General features: G+C 45.1%; 1 protein-coding gene across 2 annotated transcripts; it reads left to right on the forward strand.

Annotated features, from left to right (window-relative positions):
- Positions 1-225: 225 nt before the first annotated feature.
- LOC145867043 (tripartite motif-containing protein 16-like) lies at positions 226-11,244 on the forward strand. 2 transcript variants are annotated; one of them, XM_082971090.1, is made up of 6 exons: positions 226-940; positions 1,373-1,468; positions 7,984-8,217; positions 10,031-10,190; positions 10,316-10,375; positions 10,607-11,244. In XM_082971090.1, exons 1-6 carry the CDS (start codon positions 344-346, stop codon positions 11,119-11,121), a joined length of 1,662 nt encoding a protein of 553 aa, XP_082827216.1. In that variant the 5' UTR covers positions 226-343; the 3' UTR covers positions 11,122-11,244. The 2 variants fall into 2 exon arrangements, 1 of the variants encoding a protein (XP_082827216.1); XR_014383201.1 differs by lacking the exons at positions 226-940; positions 1,373-1,468; positions 10,607-11,244 and having other exon boundaries at positions 8,180-10,190.
- Positions 11,245-19,315: the final 8,071 nt, after the last annotated feature.

Below are 19,315 nucleotides of genomic sequence, written 5' to 3' on the forward strand. Positions count from 1 at the left end.
ATTTATAAGGCATTATAAAGGTGATTAAAATAATGATACATACGTACTTCATAGAAAACTGTTACCCTTCATATATTCTAACAACTCACATTTTAAGATTCATTATGTCATGTGTTCCATGTTAAAGGCTCTAACATTGGAACAAAACTATTTGTCTCCCTCTTGATGTTGCATGCAGTTCCTCTCTCTCTTCCTGCATTCCTCTAACCCCTCCCTCCCTCTAACCCCACCCCTCTGGCAGAACCAGGAAATCCCTCCCCCTCCCACAAACTCTCTTCTGAGGAAACGAAACTGATCTGAGTCTCTGTCTCGTCTGTCTGTGTGAGAGTGAACAACCGTCCAAATGGCTCAACAGGGAGTTCTGCTGGACCAGGACCAGTTCTGTTGTTCTGTCTGTCTGGATCTACTGAAGGAACCAGTCGCCATCCCCTGTGGACACAGTTACTGTAGGAGCTGTATTGAGGGCTGCTGGGATCAGGATGTTCTGAAAGGGGTCTATAGCTGTCCTCAGTGCAGACAGACCTTCAGTCCAAGGCCTAATCTGAGTAAAAATAACATGTTGGCTGAGCTGGTGGAGAAACTGAAGAAGACAGGACTCCAGGCTGCTCCCCCTCCTGCTCTGTGCTATGCTGGACCTAGAGATGTGGCGTGTGATGTCTGCACTGGGACCAGAAAGCAGAAAGCACTCATGTCCTGTCTGGCGTGTCTGGCCTCTTACTGTGAGACTCACCTCCAATCTCACTACGAATCTCCTGCTTTGAAGAGGCACAAGCTGGTCAAAGCCACCGCACAACTACAGGAGAAGATCTGCTCTCATCATGACAAACTGCTGGAGGTTTACTGTCGTACCGATCAGCAGTGTATCTGTTATCAGTGTACAATGGATGAGCATAAAGGCCATGATACAGTGTCAGCTGCAGCAGAGAGGACTGAGAAACAGGTAAGACCAGAACAACTTGTTGGTGACTGTCTGATAAACAAAGAATTAAAGATACAGTAGGAACTAAGGCTGTTTGAATATGAGATCATTGAAATGAAATGAATCCTCAGCAGAACAAATACGAACACAAACCTTGAGTATATTGATATGTTAACCCAGATTCTCCAGATGTATCACCATTTTATAATGTCAAACACTATTATCATTCTGAATGCCCTTTTATGAGTCCAAAGTTCAGTCTCAACCTGTTGATACATGTAGTCCTACCATAAAAACTATAATCATTCACATAGCAACAAATAAATATCATTTAGTAAATGGACCATCCATTTTTTAGACCTTCCTCTCTATGGGCCCTATGTCACATTACTGTACTATTGATCTACTGGACTAATAAAGCTTGATAGCTCATTGAAGAGAGATTCTCCACAGAGGCAGCTGGGGATGAGTCAGCAGAAGGTCCAGCAGAAATTCCAGGAGAGAGAGAAGGAGCTGAAGGAGCTCCAACAGGCTGTGGAGTCTCTCAAGGTGAGTATTGTTGACCAGAGGAGACACACCATTTCACCTGTCTCCTCCAGTCAGAGAGAGAGAGAGAGAGAGGTAGAGGGGCCCCTATCCAATCCCACTGACCCCACTGTTGGGAACAGGTTGTCACTGCTGAGGCAGTGAAGAAAGTAGAGGAGGATGGGTCAAGGCTGAAGGATCCTGAGAGGATCCCTGTGAGTAGTAGATCTGTGACAGCACAGAGGGATGGGCCAACCAGTGATATATGCTTCAGTAAGGTTGGCTTCTTAGTGTTCATAGCAAATGGTTATCAACTGTACCGCAGAAATGGAATGTAAATCACAGAAAAAAAAATGTTTTGGTGGCAGCTGCAGAGAAGTATTTGGTCATACTAGATTTGACTTCAGAAGAGTTCCAGGGTGTGTTGAGTGGTGGTGTCCCGTCCTCCCAGGTCGTTGGCCTGGTGCAGGAGCAGATAGGGTCAAAGTAGTGGAATGGGGTAGTGGGTTTTAATGAGTGTAGGGTTAGTTGGCCTGGTGCAGGAGCAGATAGGGTCAAAGTAGTGGAATGGGGTAGTGGGTTTTAATGAGTGTAGGGTTAGTTGGCCTGGTGCAGGAGCAGATAGGGTCAAAGTAGTGGAATGGGGTAGTGGGTTTTAATGAGTGTAGGGTTAGTTGGCCTGGTGCAGGAGCAGATAGGGTCAAAGTAGTGGAATGGGGTAGTGGGTTTTAATGAGTGTAGGGTTAGTTGGCCTGGTGCAGGAGCAGATAGGGTCAAAGTAGTGGAATGGGGTAGTGGGTTTTAATGAGTGTAGGGTTAGTTGGCCTGGTGCAGGAGCAGATAGGGTCAAAGTAGTGGAATGGGGTAGTGGGTTTTAATGAGTGTAGGGTTAGTTGGCCTGGTGCAGGAGCAGATAGGGTCAAAGTAGTGGAATGGGGTAGTGGGTTTTAATGAGTGTAGGGTTAGTTGGCCTGGTGCAGGAGCAGATAGGGTCAAAGTAGTGGAATGGGGTAGTGGGTTTTAATGAGTGTAGGGTTAGTTGGCCTGGTGCAGGAGCAGATAGGGTCAAAGTAGTGGAATGGGGTAGTGGGTTTTAATGAGTGTAGGGTTAGTTGGCCTGGTGCAGGAGCAGATAGGGTCAAAGTAGTGGAATGGGGGTAGTGGGTTTTAATGAGTGTAGGGTTAGTTGGCCTGGTGCAGGAGCAGATAGGGTCAAAGTAGTGCAATGGGGTAGTGGGTTTTAATGAGTGTAGGGTTAGTTGGCCTGGTGCAGGAGCAGATAGGGTCAAAGTAGTGGAATGGGGTAGTGGGTTTTAATGAGTGTAGGGTTAGTTGGCCTGGTGCAGGAGCAGATAGGGTCAAAGTAGTGCAATGGGGTAGTGGGTTTTAATGAGTGTAGGGTTAGTTGGCCTGGTGCAGGAGCAGATAGGGTCAAAGTAGTGGAATGGGGTAGTGGGTTTTAATGAGTGTAGGGTTAGTTGGCCTGGTGCAGGAGCAGATAGGGTCAAAGTAGTGGAATGGGGGTAGTGGGTTTTAATGAGTGTAGGGTTAGTTGGCCTGGTGCAGGAGCAGATAGGGTCAAAGTAGTGGAATGGGGGTAGTGGGTTTTAATGAGTGTAGGGTTAGTTGGCCTGGTGCAGGAGCAGATAGGGTCAAAGTAGTGGAATGTGGGTAGTGGGTTTTAATGAGTGTAGGGTTAGTTGGCCTGGTGCAGGAGCAGATAGGGTCAAAGTAGTGGAATGGGGTAGTGGGTTTTAATGAGTGTAGGTTAGTTGACCTGGTGCAGGAGCAGATAGGGTCAAAGTAGTGGAATGGGGTAGTGGGTTTTAATGAGTGTAGGGTTAGTTGGCATGGTGCAGGAGCAGATAGGGTCAAAGTAGTGGAATGGGGTAGTGGGTTTTAATGAGTGTAGGGTTAGTTGGCATGGTGCAGGAGCAGATAGGGTCAAAGTAGTGGAATGGGGTAGTGGGTTTTAATGAGTGTAGGGTTAGTTGGCCTGGTGCAGGAGCAGATAGGGTCAAAGTAGTGGAATGGGGTAGTGGGTTTTAATGAGTGTAGGGTTAGTTGGCATGGTGCAGGAGCAGATAGGGTCAAAGTAGTGGAATGGGGTAGTGGGTTTTAATGAGTGTAGGGTGAGTTGGCCTGGTGCAGGAGCAGATATGGTCAAAGTAGTGGAATGGGGGTAGTGGGTTTTAATGAGTGTAGGGTTAGTTGGCCTGGTGCAGGAGCAGATAGGGTCAAAGTAGTGCAATGGGGTAGTGGGTTTTAATGAGTGTAGGGTTAGTTGGCCTGGTGCAGGAGCAGATAGGGTCAAAGTAGTGGAATGGGGTAGTGGGTTTTAATGAGTGTAGGGTTAGTTGGCCTGGTGCAGGAGCAGATAGGGTCAAAGTAGTGGAATGGGGTAGTGGGTTTTAATGAGTGTAGGGTTAGTTGGCCTGGTGCAGGAGCAGATAGGGTCAAAGTAGTGGAATGGGGTAGTGGGTTTTAATGAGTGTAGGGTTAGTTAGACGGGTGTTTTTTAGTATTATCATAATTTCCCCTTTTCCCATTTTGTATCCCATAATATCATGGATTTATATTATAGTCCAGTTGAGGCAGGTGAGATGCCTTTGGATATACGACGTAATAAATTGTCATTAGCTTATTGGGTTGAAAGGCTGTGAGGTTGAGCATCCCACTGCTACTGTTCTAGATGACTGTTGGGAATATACTAGTAGACAAGGCAGTGGTTTTGGTTGGACAGTTGGAAAGCTTGCTGATGAGAGTAGTTTCAGGGAGTTGGAGGTTGGCCCTTTCTGTGGTGATAGGGGATGTTCCTCCATGGTTACTCCCAGATCCTGTTGTTGATCTAACCTTGGTAGACAAAAGGAAAGATTGGGTCAGAAGTCAGTGATAAAGGGAAACTGGTTGACAATTACATTGGTAGAAGTTGTTATGCTTTTTTTTTACCTCTTTTCACAGATGGATCCAAGGGCCCAGATAGTGGGCCCACAGGAGCAGGTGTTTACCTTCCTGAATGTGATGTGCGGATATGTAGAAGACTAACAGATGAACTGTCAGTGTACTCAGTTGAACTGTTGGTGATAATAGTTGTCCTCCAGTGGGTGGAGGACGTACAACCTGTTAGAGTTATAGTATCCTCAGATTCTCTGTCTGTATTGAATAGTTTATCATCTGGTAAATCTATTAGGAGTGACCTACTATTGGAGGTATTAATGTTATTATGGAGAATTGAGAGAATGGGTCTAGTAGTGAGATTCTGCTGGGTCCCAGCACATTCGGGTGTGGAATGGAATGAAATTGTAGACTAGTTAGCTAAAATAACTTTAAAACAAGATATAATATATATTAATGTTCCACTGGGTAGAGGTGAGGACAAATGTGAGATCAGAGCCATTTTGATAGATGTGTGGCAGAAGAGATGGGACTCTGAGCACAAGGGACGGCATTTATATGCCCTCCAAAGAAAGGTCGGTGGACCAAGGTTCAAAGGTCAGATTAGGAAGGAAGAGGTGGTGTTTCCTCGATTGTGTTTAGGACATTGTACATTGAACTGGTCCTTCCATCTGGTTGGCAGCATGTGAATGGTTTGTGTCTGGAGGGTATTGTCAATGAAACGGTGCAGCATGTGTTGTTATATTGTTGTAAGGATGTTGAAGAGAGGGAAAGATTGAAGTGTAGGGTCATTGAGGTTGGACGGGGTTGGATGGGGGTTTGGAAGGGATTTGGGGGATGGGGGAGGGTCTATTAGACGTTAGTAGGGATCTTTTTTATTTTTATTTTTTTATTTTCTCAGAAGTACCGAGTTAGGTAGGAGGATTTAGAAATGGTGTAAACCGTGATTGAACACACTCCAGCACAGTAGGAGGCGCCATGCTCCTTTAACGTTGGTTTGAGGACCGCCATTATACCATAGAAGAAGAAGAAGTTGGTAACGTGAGGTTTTGTCGTTCGTGAAGAGTGCAGCTATTCTTTTGCCTATTTTCCAAATGTATTTTGTCATGGTGGGAGGGTTTGTTTATCGGTTTCCGCTGTTTATCGGTTAGAGTTGAGGGGGGAGTACGGTAGTTTGATGTCCTCAACCGAGTGGAGAAGAAACGCTGTCTCTTCAGGTGCGTTGTGGAGAATGGTGTGGAGGAATTATTGATCCTGGTCGGTGAACAGGTGGGAGAGGAACATATACACTCTGTATCCAGAATGAACAAGGCGGTGGTTGTGGTAATGTAAAAGGTGAGTCTTGTTACCCGGCTAGTTACCAGTATGATTTATGTGAGGGGTTGTGTTGGTGCTGATTTCGACAAGAGTAGTGGTGTCTAATCTGCCTCCGTTTATTACCACCGAACAGATCCGTAAAGAGTTGGTTCGTTTTGCTAAATGTGGAAGTGTTTTTCTGAACGAAATTCAAGGTTAAACAGGGGAGGGGTGGTACACAGGGTTTGTTAGCACACAGGAGCCCAGTGATATAATATTATATATATATAATATTACTATATGTCCCAGCTGTTTGCTGTGGTTTTGAAGTAATTCTCTTCCAGCCCGAGTTAACCTTTTAGGTTTACCTCAGGTAACTTATTATTAACTATCCTTGTAGGTTTACCTCAGGTAACTTATTATTAACTAACCTTTTAGGTTTACCTCAGGTAACTTATTATTAACTATCCTTGTAGGTTTACCTCAGGTAACTGATTATTAACTAACCTTATTTTATTTGTTTCTAAATGGCTGCTGGGTAATATGATAATCGTTGAAATCTGTTGGTTCGTAGACATCAAATAGAGAGAATGCTGCGCAGGTTCACTGAGTTGTAAACCTAATGGATAGGTGGAGATCATTGATTTGTAGCTCTGACTCAGTTGCTACCTCAGATTATGAGCCTATCAAGTGTGGTGAATGAGGTATGTAGTTCCCACAGAAGACCACAGGGAGGAGCAAGAGAGATATAAACCCATACAGTTTATCTCTTTAAATACCCTGAACCTAACAATCAATCTAATGTATTTATAAAGACCTTTTTACATCAGCAGATGTTACAAAGTGCTGTACAGAAACTCTAACCCTACGTATAACCTGTTTTATCCTGAACCCTAATTCTAGGGTAGGGTAGCCTAGAACCCCTTTAGAAACTATTATAGTAATAATATTATGTTAGTAAATACCATTATAGTACTAAATAGGTTCTATTGTTATTTTTTAAATAAAACCTATGTATAGTACTTAGCATTTAACTGTTTTTTTGTTATTTTATTATATTTATTATTTAGAGGAGTCTGTCTAATTAATGAAAAGTTAAGTTATTGCTACACTTTTTAATGAAACCTTTATTTAACCAGGTAGACTAGTTGAGAACAAGTCCTTTATTTAACCAGGTGGGCTAGTTGAGAACATGTCCTTTATTTAACCAGGTGGGCCAGTTGATAACAAGTTCTCATTTACAACTGCGACCTGGCCAAGATAAAGCAAAGCAGTGTGACACAAACAACAACACAGAGTTACACATGGAATAAACAAACGTACAGTCAATAACACAATAGAAAAGTCTATATACAGATGTGCAAATGAGGTAAGATAAAGGAGGTAAGTTAATAAATAGGCCGTGGTGGAGAAATAATTACAATTTAGCAATTAAACACTGGAGTGATAGATGTGCAGAAGATGAATTTGCAAGTAGAGATACTATTAACTAACTGCTATCTCTCTCTCTCTCTGTCTCTCTCTCTCTGTCTCTCTCTCTCTGTCTCTCTCTCTCTGTCTCTCTCTCTCTGTCCCTCTCTCTCTCTCTCTCTCTCTCTCTGTCCCTCTCTCTCTCTCTCTCTCTCTCTCTCTCTCTGTCCCTCTCTCTCTCTGTCCCTCTCTCTCTCTGTCCCTCTCTCTCTCTGTCCCTCTCTCTCTCTGTCCCTCTCTCTCTCTGTCCCTCTCTCTCTGTGTCTCTCTCTCTCTCTGTGTCTCTCTCTCTCTGTGTCTCTCTCTCTCTGTGTCTCTCTCTCTGTCTCTCTCTGTCTCTCTCTGTGTCTCTCTCTGTGTCTCTCTCTGTGTCTCTCTCTGTGTCTCTCTCTGTGTCTCTCTCTGTCTCTCTCTCTGTCTCTCTCTCTGTCTCTCTCTCTGTCTCTCTCTCTGTCTCTCTCTCTGTCTCTCTCTCTGTCTCTCTCTCTCTCTGTCCCTCTCTCTCTCTGTCCCTCTCTCTCTCTCTCTGTGTCCCTCTCTCTCTCTCTCCCTCGCTCTCTGTCCCTCTCTCTCGCTCTCTGTCCCTCTCTCTCGCTCTCTGTCCCTCTCTCTCGCTCTCTGTCCCTCTCTCTCGCTCTCTGTCCCTCTCTCTCGCTCTCTGTCCCTCTCTCTCGCTCTCTGTCCCTCTCTCTCGCCCTCTCTCTCTCTCTGTCCCTCTCTCTCTCTCGCTCTCGCTCTCTCTCTCGCTCTCGCTCTCTCTCTCTGTCTCTCTCTCTGTCTCTCTCTCTCTGTCTGTCCCTCTCTCTCTCTCTCTCTGTCTCTCTCTCTCTCTCTGTCTCTCTGTCCCTCTCTCTCTCTCTCTCTCTCTCTCTCAACAGCGCTCTGCACAGGCAGCAGTGGAGGACAGTGATCAGATCTTTACTGAGCTGATCCGCTCCATTGAGAGAAGGAGCTCTGAGGTGAAGGAGCTGATCAGAGCCCAAGAGAAGGATCAAGTGAGTGAAGCTGAAGGAGTCCTGGAGCAACTGAAGCAGGAGATAGCTGAGCTGAGGAAGAGAAGCACTGAGCTGGAGCAGCTCTCACACACAGAGGATCACATCCATTTCCTCCAGGTAACTAAACTGTCTTGTTACATGTGATATGAAATGAACTTCATGTGAAACTATTCATCTCAATCATTATGTTGTCCTCTCTGTCCCCCTCTCTCTCTCTCTGTCTCTCTCTCTCTGTCCCTCTCTCTCTCTCTCTCTCTCTCTCTGTCCCTCCTCTCTCTCTCTCTCTGTCCCTCCTCTCTCTCTCTCTCTGTCCCTCCTCTCTCTCTCTCTCTCTGTCCCTCCTCTCTCTCTCTCTCTGTCCCTCCTCTCTCTCTCTCTCTGTCCCTCCTCTCTCTCTCTCTCTCTGTCCCTCCTCTCTCTCTCTCTCTCTGTCCCTCCTCTCTCTCTCTCTCTCTGTCCCTCCTCTCTCTCTCTCTCTCTCTCTCTGTCCCTCCTCTCTCTCTCTCTGTCCCTCCTCTCTCTCTCTCTGTCCCTCCTCTCTCTCTCTCTGTCCCTCCTCTCTCTCTCTCTGTCCCTCCTCTCTCTCTCTCTGTCCCTCCTCTCTCTCTCTCTGTCCCTCCTCTCTCTCTCTCTGTCCCTCCTCTCTCTCTCTCTGTCCCTCCTCTCTCTCTCTCTGTCCCTCCTCTCTCTCTCTCTGTCCCTCCTCTCTCTCTCTCTGTCCCTCTCTCTCTCACTGTCTCTCTCTCTCTCACTGTCCCTCTCTCTCTGTCCCTCCTCTCTCTCTCTCTCTCTCTGTCCCTCCTCTCTCTCTCTCTCTCTCTGTCCCTCTCTCTCTCTCTCTGTCCCTCTCTCTCCCTCTCTGTCCCTCTCTCTCCCTCTGTCCCTCTCTCTCTCTCTCTGTCCCTCCTCTCTCTCTCTCTCTCTCTCTCTCTGTCCCTCCTCTCTCTCTCTCTCTCTCTCTCTCTGTCCCTTTCTCTCTCTCTCTCTCCCTCTCTCTCTCTCTCTGTCCCTCTCTCTCTCTCTCTCTCTCTGTCCCTCCTCTCTCTCTCTCTCTCTCTCTCTCTCTCTGTCCCTTTCTCTCTCTCTCTCTCCCTCTCTCTCTCTCTCTGTCCCCCTGTCCCTCTCTCTGTGTCCCCCTGTCCGTCTCTGTGTCCCTCTGTCTGTGTCCCCCTGTCCGTCTCTGTGTCCCCCTGTCCCTCTCTCTGTGTCCCCCTCTCTCGGTGTCTCTCTCTCTGTTCCTCTGTCTCTCTCTCTGTCACTCTGTCCCTCTCTCTCTCTGTGTCTCTCTCTCTGTGTCTCTCTGTCCGTGTCCCCCTCTCTCTGGGTCTTGGTGTCCCTCTCTCTGTGTCCCTCCCTCTCTCCCTCTCTCTCTCTCTGGCCCTCTCTCTCTCTCTGGCCCTCTCTCGCTCTCTCTCCCTCTGTCCCTCTCTCTCTCCCTCTCTCTCTGTCTCTCTCTCTCTCTCTCTCTCTCTCTCTCTCTGTCTCTCTCCCTCTGTCCCTCTCTCTCTCCCTCTCTCTCTGTCCCCCTCTCTCTCTGTCCCCCTCTCTCTCTGTCCCTCTGTCTCTCTGTCCCTCTGTCCCTCTGTCTCTCTCTCTCTCTCTCTCTGTCCCTCCTCTCTGTCCCTCCTCTCTCTCTCTCTGTCCCTCCTCTCTCTCTCTCTGTCCCTCCTCTCTCTCTCTCTGTCCCTCTCTCTCTTTCCCTCTGTCTCTCTGTGTCTTTCTGTGTCCCCCTGTCCCTCTGTCTGTGTCCCCCTGTCCCTCTGTCTGTGTCCCCCCCTCTCTCTGTGTCCCTCTCTCTGTCTGTCCCTCTGTGCCTCTCTGTCCCTCTCTCTGTCTCTCTCGGTGTCTCTCTCTATGTCCCTCTGTCTCTCTCTGTCTCTCTCTCTGTCTCTCTCTCTCTCTCTCTCTCTCTGTGTCTCTCTCTCTCCAGAGTTATCAGTCTCTCTCCAGTATCAGTGTATCTTCAGACTTACCCAGCATCGTTGTCCGTCCTCTTCAGTACTTTGGAGATGTGAGTAAGACTGTGTCTGAACTGAGAGAGAAACTAGAAGACTTCCTTAAAGGAGAATGGACCAAGATCTCCACTACAGGTGTGTTGAAAACAATCAGAACATCAACTTTAGACCATTGAAAGTTCCCTACTAGTCATATACATGTGGAATATGGTATGATGATAACATTCCCTCTCTCTGTCAATGTGTTTGTGTGTCTGTAGTGAATATAGTGGAGGTTGTTCTGCCTCCAGAGCCCAAGACCAGAGAACAGTTGTTACAATGTGAGTCTCTTTATTGTGAAGTAACTAACAGTCTCTTTTTACTGCCACTCCTAACAATCCCTCTAGAAATATATAGCAATAGTAGATCTAATCAAAGACTGGGTATCTATCTGACTCCTCATATTTCTCTGATTTGATCTCTGCTGTGCTCTAATCAAAGACAGGGTAGATACAGTATCTGACTTAACTTATTGTTCTGACTCCCCTCATTGGTCTCTGCTCTTCTCCCAGATTCCTGTCAGCTCACACTGGACCCAAACACAGCATACACACGCCTCTCTCTGTCTGAAGGGAACAGAAAGGTGACCTGTACAGGCCAAGTCCAACCATATCCTGATCATCCAGACAGATTCACCAACATACTCCAGGTTCTGTGTAGAGAGGGTCTGACTGGACGCTGTTACTGGGAGGTGGAGTGGACTGGTTATGCTGTTATTACAGCAGTCTCATATAAAGACATCAGCAGAACAGAGACAGATAATATATTTGGATACAATAACAAGTCCTGGAGTTTACAGTGCTATAGAGGTGATTATTGTTTCAGACACAATAATGTTAAGACTAAAGTATCAGGCCCTCAGTCCTCCAGAGTAGGAGTGTACCTGGATCACAAGGCAGGTACTCTGTCCTTCTACAGTGTCTCTGACACAATGACCCTCCTCCACAGAGTCCAGACCACATTCACTCAGCCCCTCTATCCTGGGTTTAATATCTATAATAGTACTGCTGAGCTGGTTAAACTGTAGTAGGGTCCACATAGATACTAGTCATGCTGGTGTAGTCTATAGCTGAGCTGGTTAAACTGTAGTAGGGTCCACATAGATACTAGTCATGCTGGTGTAGTCTATAGCTGAGCTGGTTAAACTGTAGTAGGGTCCACATAGATACTAGTCATGCTGGTGTAGTCTATAGCTGAGCTGGTTAAACTGTAGTAGGGTCCACATAGATACTAGTCATGCTGGTGTAGTCTATAGCTGAGCTGGTTAAACTGTAGTAGGGTCCACATAGATACTAGTCATGCTGGTGTAGTCTATAGCTGAGCTGGTTAAACTGTAGTAGGGTCCACATAGATACTAGTCATGCTGGTGTAGTCTATAGCTGAGCTGGTTAAACTGTAGTAGGGTCCACATAGATACTAGTCATGCTGGTGTAGTCTATAGCTGAGCTGGTTAAACTGTAGTAGGGTCCACATAGATACTAGTCATGCTGGTGTAGTCTATAGCTGAGCTGGTTAAACTGTAGTAGGGTCCACATAGATACTAGTCATGCTGGTGTAGTCTATAGCTGAGCTGGTTAAACTGTAGTAGGGTCCACATAGATACTAGTCATGCTGGTGTAGTCTATAGCTGAGCTGGTTAAACTGTAGTAGGGTCCACATAGATACTAGTCATGCTGGTGTAGTCTATAGCTGAGCTGGTTAAACTGTAGTAGGGTCCACATAGATACTAGTCATGCTGGTGTAGTCTATAGCTGAGCTGGTTAAACTGTAGTAGGGTCCACATAGATACTAGTCATGCTGGTGTAGTCTATAGCTGAGCTGGTTAAACTGTAGTAGGGTCCACATAGATACTAGTCATGCTGGTGTAGTCTATAGCTGAGCTGGTTAAACTGTAGTAGGGTCCACATAGATACTAGTCATGCTGGTGTAGTCTATAGCTGAGCTGGTTAAACTGTAGTAGGGTCCACATAGATACTAGTCATGCTGGTGTAGTCTATAGCTGAGCTGGTTAAACTGTAGTAGGGTCCACATAGATACTAGTCATGCTGGTGTAGTCTATAGCTGAGCTGGTTAAACTGTAGTAGGGTCCACATAGATACTAGTCATGCTGGTGTAGTCTATAGCTGAGCTGGTTAAACTGTAGTAGGGTCCACATAGATACTAGTCATGCTGGTGTAGTCTATAGCTGAGCTGGTTAAACTGTAGTAGGGTCCACATAGATACTAGTCATGCCGGTGTAGTCTATAGCTGAGCTGGTTAAACTGTAGTAGGGTCCACATAGATACTAGTCACGCTGGTGTAGTCTATAGCTGAGCTGGTTAAACTGTAGTAGGGTCCACATAGATACTAGTCATGCTGGTGTAGTCTATAGCTGAGCTGGTTAAACTGTAGTAGGGTCCACATAGATACTAGTCATGCTGGTGTAGTCTATAGCTGAGCTGGTTAAACTGTAGTAGGGTCCACATAGATACTAGTCATGCTGGTGTAGTCTATAGCTGAGCTGGTTAAACTGTAGTAGGGTCCACATAGATACTAGTCACGCTGGTGTAGTCTATAGCTGAGCTGGTTAAACTGTAGTAGGGTCCACATGGATACTAGTCATGCTGGTGTAGTCTATAGCTGAGCTGGTTAAACTGTAGTAGGGTCCACATAGATACTAGTCATGCTGGTGTAGTCTATAGCTGAGCTGGTTAAACTGTAGTAGGGTCCACATAGATACTAGTCATGCTGGTGTAGTCTATAGCTGAGCTGGTTAAACTGTAGTAGGGTCCACATAGATACTAGTCATGCTGGTGTAGTCTATAGCTGAGCTGGTTAAACTGTAGTAGGGTCCACATAGATACTAGTCATGCTGGTGTAGTCTATAGCTGAGCTGGTTAAACTGTAGTAGGGTCCACATAGATACTAGTCATGCTGGTGTAGTCTATAGCTGAGCTGGTTAAACTGTAGTAGGGTCCACATAGATACTAGTCATGCTGGTGTAGTCTATAGCTGAGCTGGTTAAACTGTAGTAGGGTCCACATAGATACTAGTCATGCTGGTGTAGTCTATAGCTGAGCTGGTTAAACTGTAGTAGGGTCCACATAGATACTAGTCATGCTGGTGTAGTCTATAGCTGAGCTGGTTAAACTGTAGTAGGGTCCACATAGATACTAGTCATGCTGGTGTAGTCTATAGCTGAGCTGGTTAAACTGTAGTAGGGTCCACATAGATACTAGTCATGCTGGTGTAGTCTATAGCTGAGCTGGTTAAACTGTAGTAGGGTCCACATAGATACTAGTCATGCTGGTGTAGTCTATAGCTGAGCTGGTTAAACTGTAGTAGGGTCCACATAGATACTAGTCATGCTGGTGTAGTCTATAGCTGAGCTGGTTAAACTGTAGTAGGGTCCACATAGATACTAGTCATGCTGGTGTAGTCTATAGCTGAGCTGGTTAAACTGTAGTAGGGTCCACATAGATACTAGTCATGCTGGTGTAGTCTATAGCTGAGCTGGTTAAACTGTAGTAGGGTCCACATAGATACTAGTCATGCTGGTGTAGTCTATAGCTGAGCTGGTTAAACTGTAGTAGGGTCCACATAGATACTAGTCATGCTGGTGTAGTCTAATGCTGAGCTGGTTAAACTGTAGTAGGGTCCACATAGATACTAGTCATGCTGGTGTAGTCTATAGCTGAGCTGGTTAAACTGTAGTAGGGTCCACATAGATACTAGTCATGCTGGTGTAGTCTATAGCTGAGCTGGTTAAACTGTAGTAGGGTCCACATAGATACTAGTCATGCTGGTGTAGTCTATAGCTGAGCTGGTTAAACTGTAGTAGGGTCCACATAGATACTAGTCATGCTGGTGTAGTCTATAGCTGAGCTGGTTAAACTGTAGTAGGGCCCACATAGATACTAGTCATGCTGGTGTAGTCTATAGCTGAGCTGGTTAAACTGTAGTAGGGTCCACATAGATACTAGTCATGCTGGTGTAGTCTATAGCTGAGCTGGTTAAACTGTAGTAGGGTCCACATAGATACTAGTCATGCTGGTGTAGTCTATAGCTGAGCTGGTTAAACTGTAGTAGGGTCCACATAGATACTAGTCATGCTGGTGTAGTCTATAGCTGAGCTGGTTAAACTGTAGTAGGGTCCACATAGATACTAGTCATGCTGGTGTAGTCTATAGCTGAGCTGGTTAAACTGTAGTAGGGCCCACATAGATACTAGTCATGCTGGTGTAGTCTATAGCTGAGCTGGTTAAACTGTAGTAGGGTCCACATAGATACTAGTCATGCTGGTGTAGTCTATAGCTGAGCTGGTTAAACTGTAGTAGGGTCCACATAGATACTAGTCATGCTGGTGTAGTCTATAGCTGAGCTGGTTAAACTGTAGTAGGGTCCACATAGATACTAGTCATGCTGGTGTAGTCTATAGCTGAGCTGGTTAAACTGTAGTAGGGTCCACATAGATACTAGTCATGCTGGTGTAGTCTATATCTGAGCTGGTTAAACTGTAGTAGGGTCCACATAGATACTTGTCATGCTGGTGTAGTCTATAGCTGAGCTGGTTAAACTGTAGTAGGGTCCACATAGATACTAGTCATGCTGGTGTAGTCTATAGCTGAGCTGGTTAAACTGTAGTAGGGTCCACATAGATACTAGTCATGCTGGTGTAGTCTATAGCTGAGCTGGTTAAACTGTAGTAGGGTCCACATAGATACTAGTCATGCTGGTGTAGTCTATAGCTGAGCTGGTTAAACTGTAGTAGGGTCCACATAGATACTAGTCATGCTGGTGTAGTCTATAGCTGAGCTGGTTAAACTGTAGTAGGGTCCACATAGATACTAGTCATGCTGGTGTAGTCTATAGCTGAGCTGGTTAAACTGTAGTGGGGTCCACATAGATACTAGTCATGCTGGTGTAGTCTATAGCTGAGCTGGTTAAACTGTAGTAGGGTCCACATAGATACTAGTCATGCTGGTGTAGTCTATAGCTGAGCTGGTTAAACTGTAGTAGGGTCCACATAGATACTAGTCATGCTGGTGTAGTCTATAGCTGAGCTGGTTAAACTGTAGTAGGGTCCACATAGATACTAGTCATGCTGGTGTAGTCTATAGCTGAGCTGGTTAAACTGTAGTAGGGTCCACATAGATACTAGTCATGCTGGTGTAGTCTATAGCTGAGCTGGTTAAACTGTAGTAGGGTCCACATAGATACTAGTCATGCTGGTGTAGTCTATAGCTGAGCTGGTTAAACTGTAGTAGGGTCCACATAGATACAAGTCACGCTGGTGTAGTCTATAGCTGAGCTGGTGGTGATGTGATGATTTATTCTGCTCTGTTTTATGTACGATCCTTATTTTCTGACTGATTTGAATTTGAAGAGATTTAAGGTTTTCATATTTGATAAAATACAATGTCCATTTCCATGAATCATGATGTCTGGTGTTGATGTAACAACAGGTGGTCTTTTTAATCCACTATCTAGAGTCAGGAACAGATGAAGTTAGGTCTGCTACTGTTCAGTGATTAAATATATATACTTCTGTGAATATATGAACCATTTGCATCCAAAAATAAACTGCTCACATTCTGGAGATAAACTTTGTAAGGACTGTGTGTGTGTTTTTTGTGTAAATAGTTTCTGAAAAAAGTGTGTCCAGCTCAAACGCTGATTGTTGTTGTAAATGAGGGTTCTAAAAGAGCGTTCTAAATGAGGGTTCTAAATGAGGGTTCTAAATGAGGGTTCTAAAAGAGCGTTCTAAATGAGGGTTCTAAATGAGCGTTCTAAATGAGGGTTCTAAACGAGGGTTCTAAACGAGGGTTCTAAACGAGGGTTCTAAACGAGGGTTCTAAATGAGGGTTCTAAATGAGCGTTCTAAATGAGCGTTCTAAATTGAGAGGTAGCCTGACTGCCATTAGGTACCGAGATGAGATCCTCAGACCCCTTGTGAGACCATATGCTGGTGCGGTTGGCCCTGGGTTCCTCCTAATGCAAGACAATGCTAGACCTCATGTGGCTGGAGTGTGTCAGCAGTTCCTGCAAGAGGAAGGCATTGATGCTATGGATCGGCCCGCCCGTTCCCCAGACCTGAATCCAATTGAGCACCTCTGGGACATCATGTCTCGCTCCATCCACCAACGCCACGTTGCACCACAGACTGTCCAGGAGTTGGTGGATGCTTTAGTCCAGGTCTGGGAGAAGATCCCTCAGGAGACCATTGCACTTTCACGTTGCTGTACTATGCATTACTGTACTATGCATCCTCTCTATTTTCGCTGCAGCACAAATCAGGATAGCTATGTCTGTCTATACAAAGGTCTTAGTGATGAATGTTTCAAGCTATTCACGTTGATTCAATCAATTCCCAGGTCTGACATTGTGATGTCAGCGTAGTAATCTACCGATCAGCTGCATTCCCCAGTTGTCTCTCATTGTGGGTCATATGACCATAGAATTATGAATTAGAATATTAGAATAGTTATTTAATAGGATCTCTATACATATTATTCAGCTGGAGTGGACCGACAAACTCATTAGCTAGCTACATCGCCTCATGAGAAACAAAAGTCATTTCAGAAAATTAGTCAAATTAACCGCATGGGTGAGCTTACTTTCATTCAGAGCATAATTTAGTTACATGGAGAGTTTTTCTCCTGGAATTTCTATTTTGCATCAGGCTATGTCACTACATGCTGATTAGCTTTTAAAAGAGGATAATAAACTGTCTTTTCTCTGGGTATTGTTTTGCTATCTTGTCTGTGTAATTCAAGGACAAGTTGACTGAGTGTGATCGTGGAGGGAAGACACTGTGCTGAAAATATACATATAAATAGCAACTGTCAGGCCCATTGACTGCACTGATACAGGTGGAGACTGTTGTATTATTCATTACATGAGCTTGAAGCCACAACAGACAGTGACGTCATATGTTTGTCCCACTCCATTAACAGTCAGCACGCCATTTTAATTTAGCCTTCTGGATTTGAAGGTATGTGGGCTCCATACCACACAAATGCATTATAAGACAAGACAAACATGGACATGCTAGGGGGAATGCTTTGACGTTGCCAGATTATCCAAATCGGAAAGAAGAATGACCTTGTTATATTGCTATGAGATTGAGTGTGTGCATTTATATGACGTTCATTTATATATTGTTAACAATTATGTGGTAAGTCATTAATAGTTCACCACCCCAGTATTACAATCTAGTGATTAAAGAAGTGTTTACCTGGCTAGGTGGATCTACCGTTGACTGCAAGCTGTTGTTATTTTATTGTGATAAGTTATTATGATTGGGTGAAGCAGCCATGAATGCTCAGTGCTTACACATGAAGTGCAGTGATAGTGGAGGGGGGAGTTGACTAGGATGGTGCCTCCCTGAAGGCTGCGGCAGGGCCGTGGCAGGATGTGACCCATGCCAGGGCCCCTAAGCGATATGCTGCTACCTCATCAACTGGAGCTGGGCTGACGGTCGCCAGCGTATGCTCTCTGCTCTACAAGGGCATGGACTCTGGCGGGGGGATTAAGAGTGCACTGCCAGGGGTGGAAGAATGAGAGAGGAACAGAGTAGAGAGGGGGAGAAAGGAGAGAAAGGAGAGAAAGGGGGAAGAGGAGAGAGCGAGTAGGGGAGGGAGAGAGTGCCCAAACAAGGAAGCCAGGGGAAAGAATACAAGCCACAGAGAGAGAGAGAGAGAGAGCTAGGTAAGGGTTAGTCACGTGTCAAACTCATTCCACAGAGGGCCAAGAGTCTGCAGGTTATCCCTCCACCCTTGTACTTGATAGATTAATTAAGGTCACTAATTAGTTAGGAACTCCCCTCACCTGGTTGTCTAGGTCTTTATTGAAAGGAAAAACCAAAAACCCGCAGACACTTGTGAATCGAATTTGACACCCCTAGGCTAGACGTTGTTGACTGTGGAGTTGTTGACTGTGGAGTTACTGGAAAAAGACTGACTGAGGGAGAAAAAAAGAGCTAGACAGTGCCTAATTTGTAAATCAGGAGTTGCCGGAACAAGTGAGCACGAGAGGGGGGTGACCTGCATTGCATGCATATCATCACATTTGCGTAGTGGCATAGAGCAGTAAGTAGAGGCATTTACAGAAGTTGCCCACATGGGGAAAAAAGGTTTGTGGCCTAGGGTCCAGAAAATGTTTGGCCTTTTTATAAACGCATTTAATGCAATTCTACGTCATTTTACGATTGGAGATTTTGGCACGATCTTTTTTAATGCTGCGTTCAAAACAACTGGGAACTCGGAGCTGGGCATTCTACGACTTCAGACTTCAGTGCGTTCAAGACAACTGCGAAATTGGGGAAATAACGAGCTCAGACTGGAAAAATTTGTTTTGGATGGTCATCCAATTTGAAATTCCACATGGGGAACTCTGGCCTCTTCTAGAGCTCCGACTTTCCGACCTGACGATCACTGACATCATGATTCGGCTTATTTGTTTTCGAGTTCCAAGTTGTCTTGAAAGCACAAAATGATCGAAATGACAGGCAATTTAGACACGGACAAACTGAGAATCTGAGATCAATGAAAACGACATTGAATCCATCAATAGCCTAGGCCTATTTAATTTATTTCTCAACAGACAGCAGTAACCATAACTTTGTCAAATGTATTTCAACCCTTTGCGCGGCTCTATAAGGACATTATGAATTGCAATGCTGGAGAGATGAGAGTTGCAGGCTCATGTCTATCGGAGTAGAGAGCGGGGGAGAGAGATAATAGAAAGTGAATCTCATTGTAGTGAGAGATGGGGGGGGATTAAAGAAGAGGCAACTCCAAAGAACTTTGATCACGTTTATTAGAATCTTTACATTGCAAAAAGTGACAATTATTTTTCATGCCAGAAGAGGTACCGGATCCGGACAAAACGAAACTGTTCCAAGACGGAGAGGTGCCAGATCCTGTTCCAGTAGGATCCGGCTAAAATTAAGCACTGGAGAGAGGGCAAGTGCTGAGCGATTAACCGAAATTTCGTATTTTTTTTCTCCGGTTATTCAACAACTAATTGACCGATGTGGGTTCAATGACTTGAATTCCATTTAGTTCGTTATTTCTGTGATCCCAACGCGCCGTTTCTCCAGAGAGAAATCAAATCATTCACGAGAGAAATCAAGTCAAGAACTATGTGGGACACTGGGCTGAAGGGAGTTGTAGTTTTCATTAACCAAATATTCAACCTAGTTCAGCGCAGAAATGTCGTAATTAACTACATTAACCACG

Source organism: Salmo salar, unplaced genomic scaffold, assembly GCF_965601325.2.
Source record: "Salmo salar unplaced genomic scaffold, fSalSal1 ptg000171l, whole genome shotgun sequence".
NCBI lineage: Eukaryota > Metazoa > Chordata > Actinopteri > Salmoniformes > Salmonidae > Salmo > Salmo salar.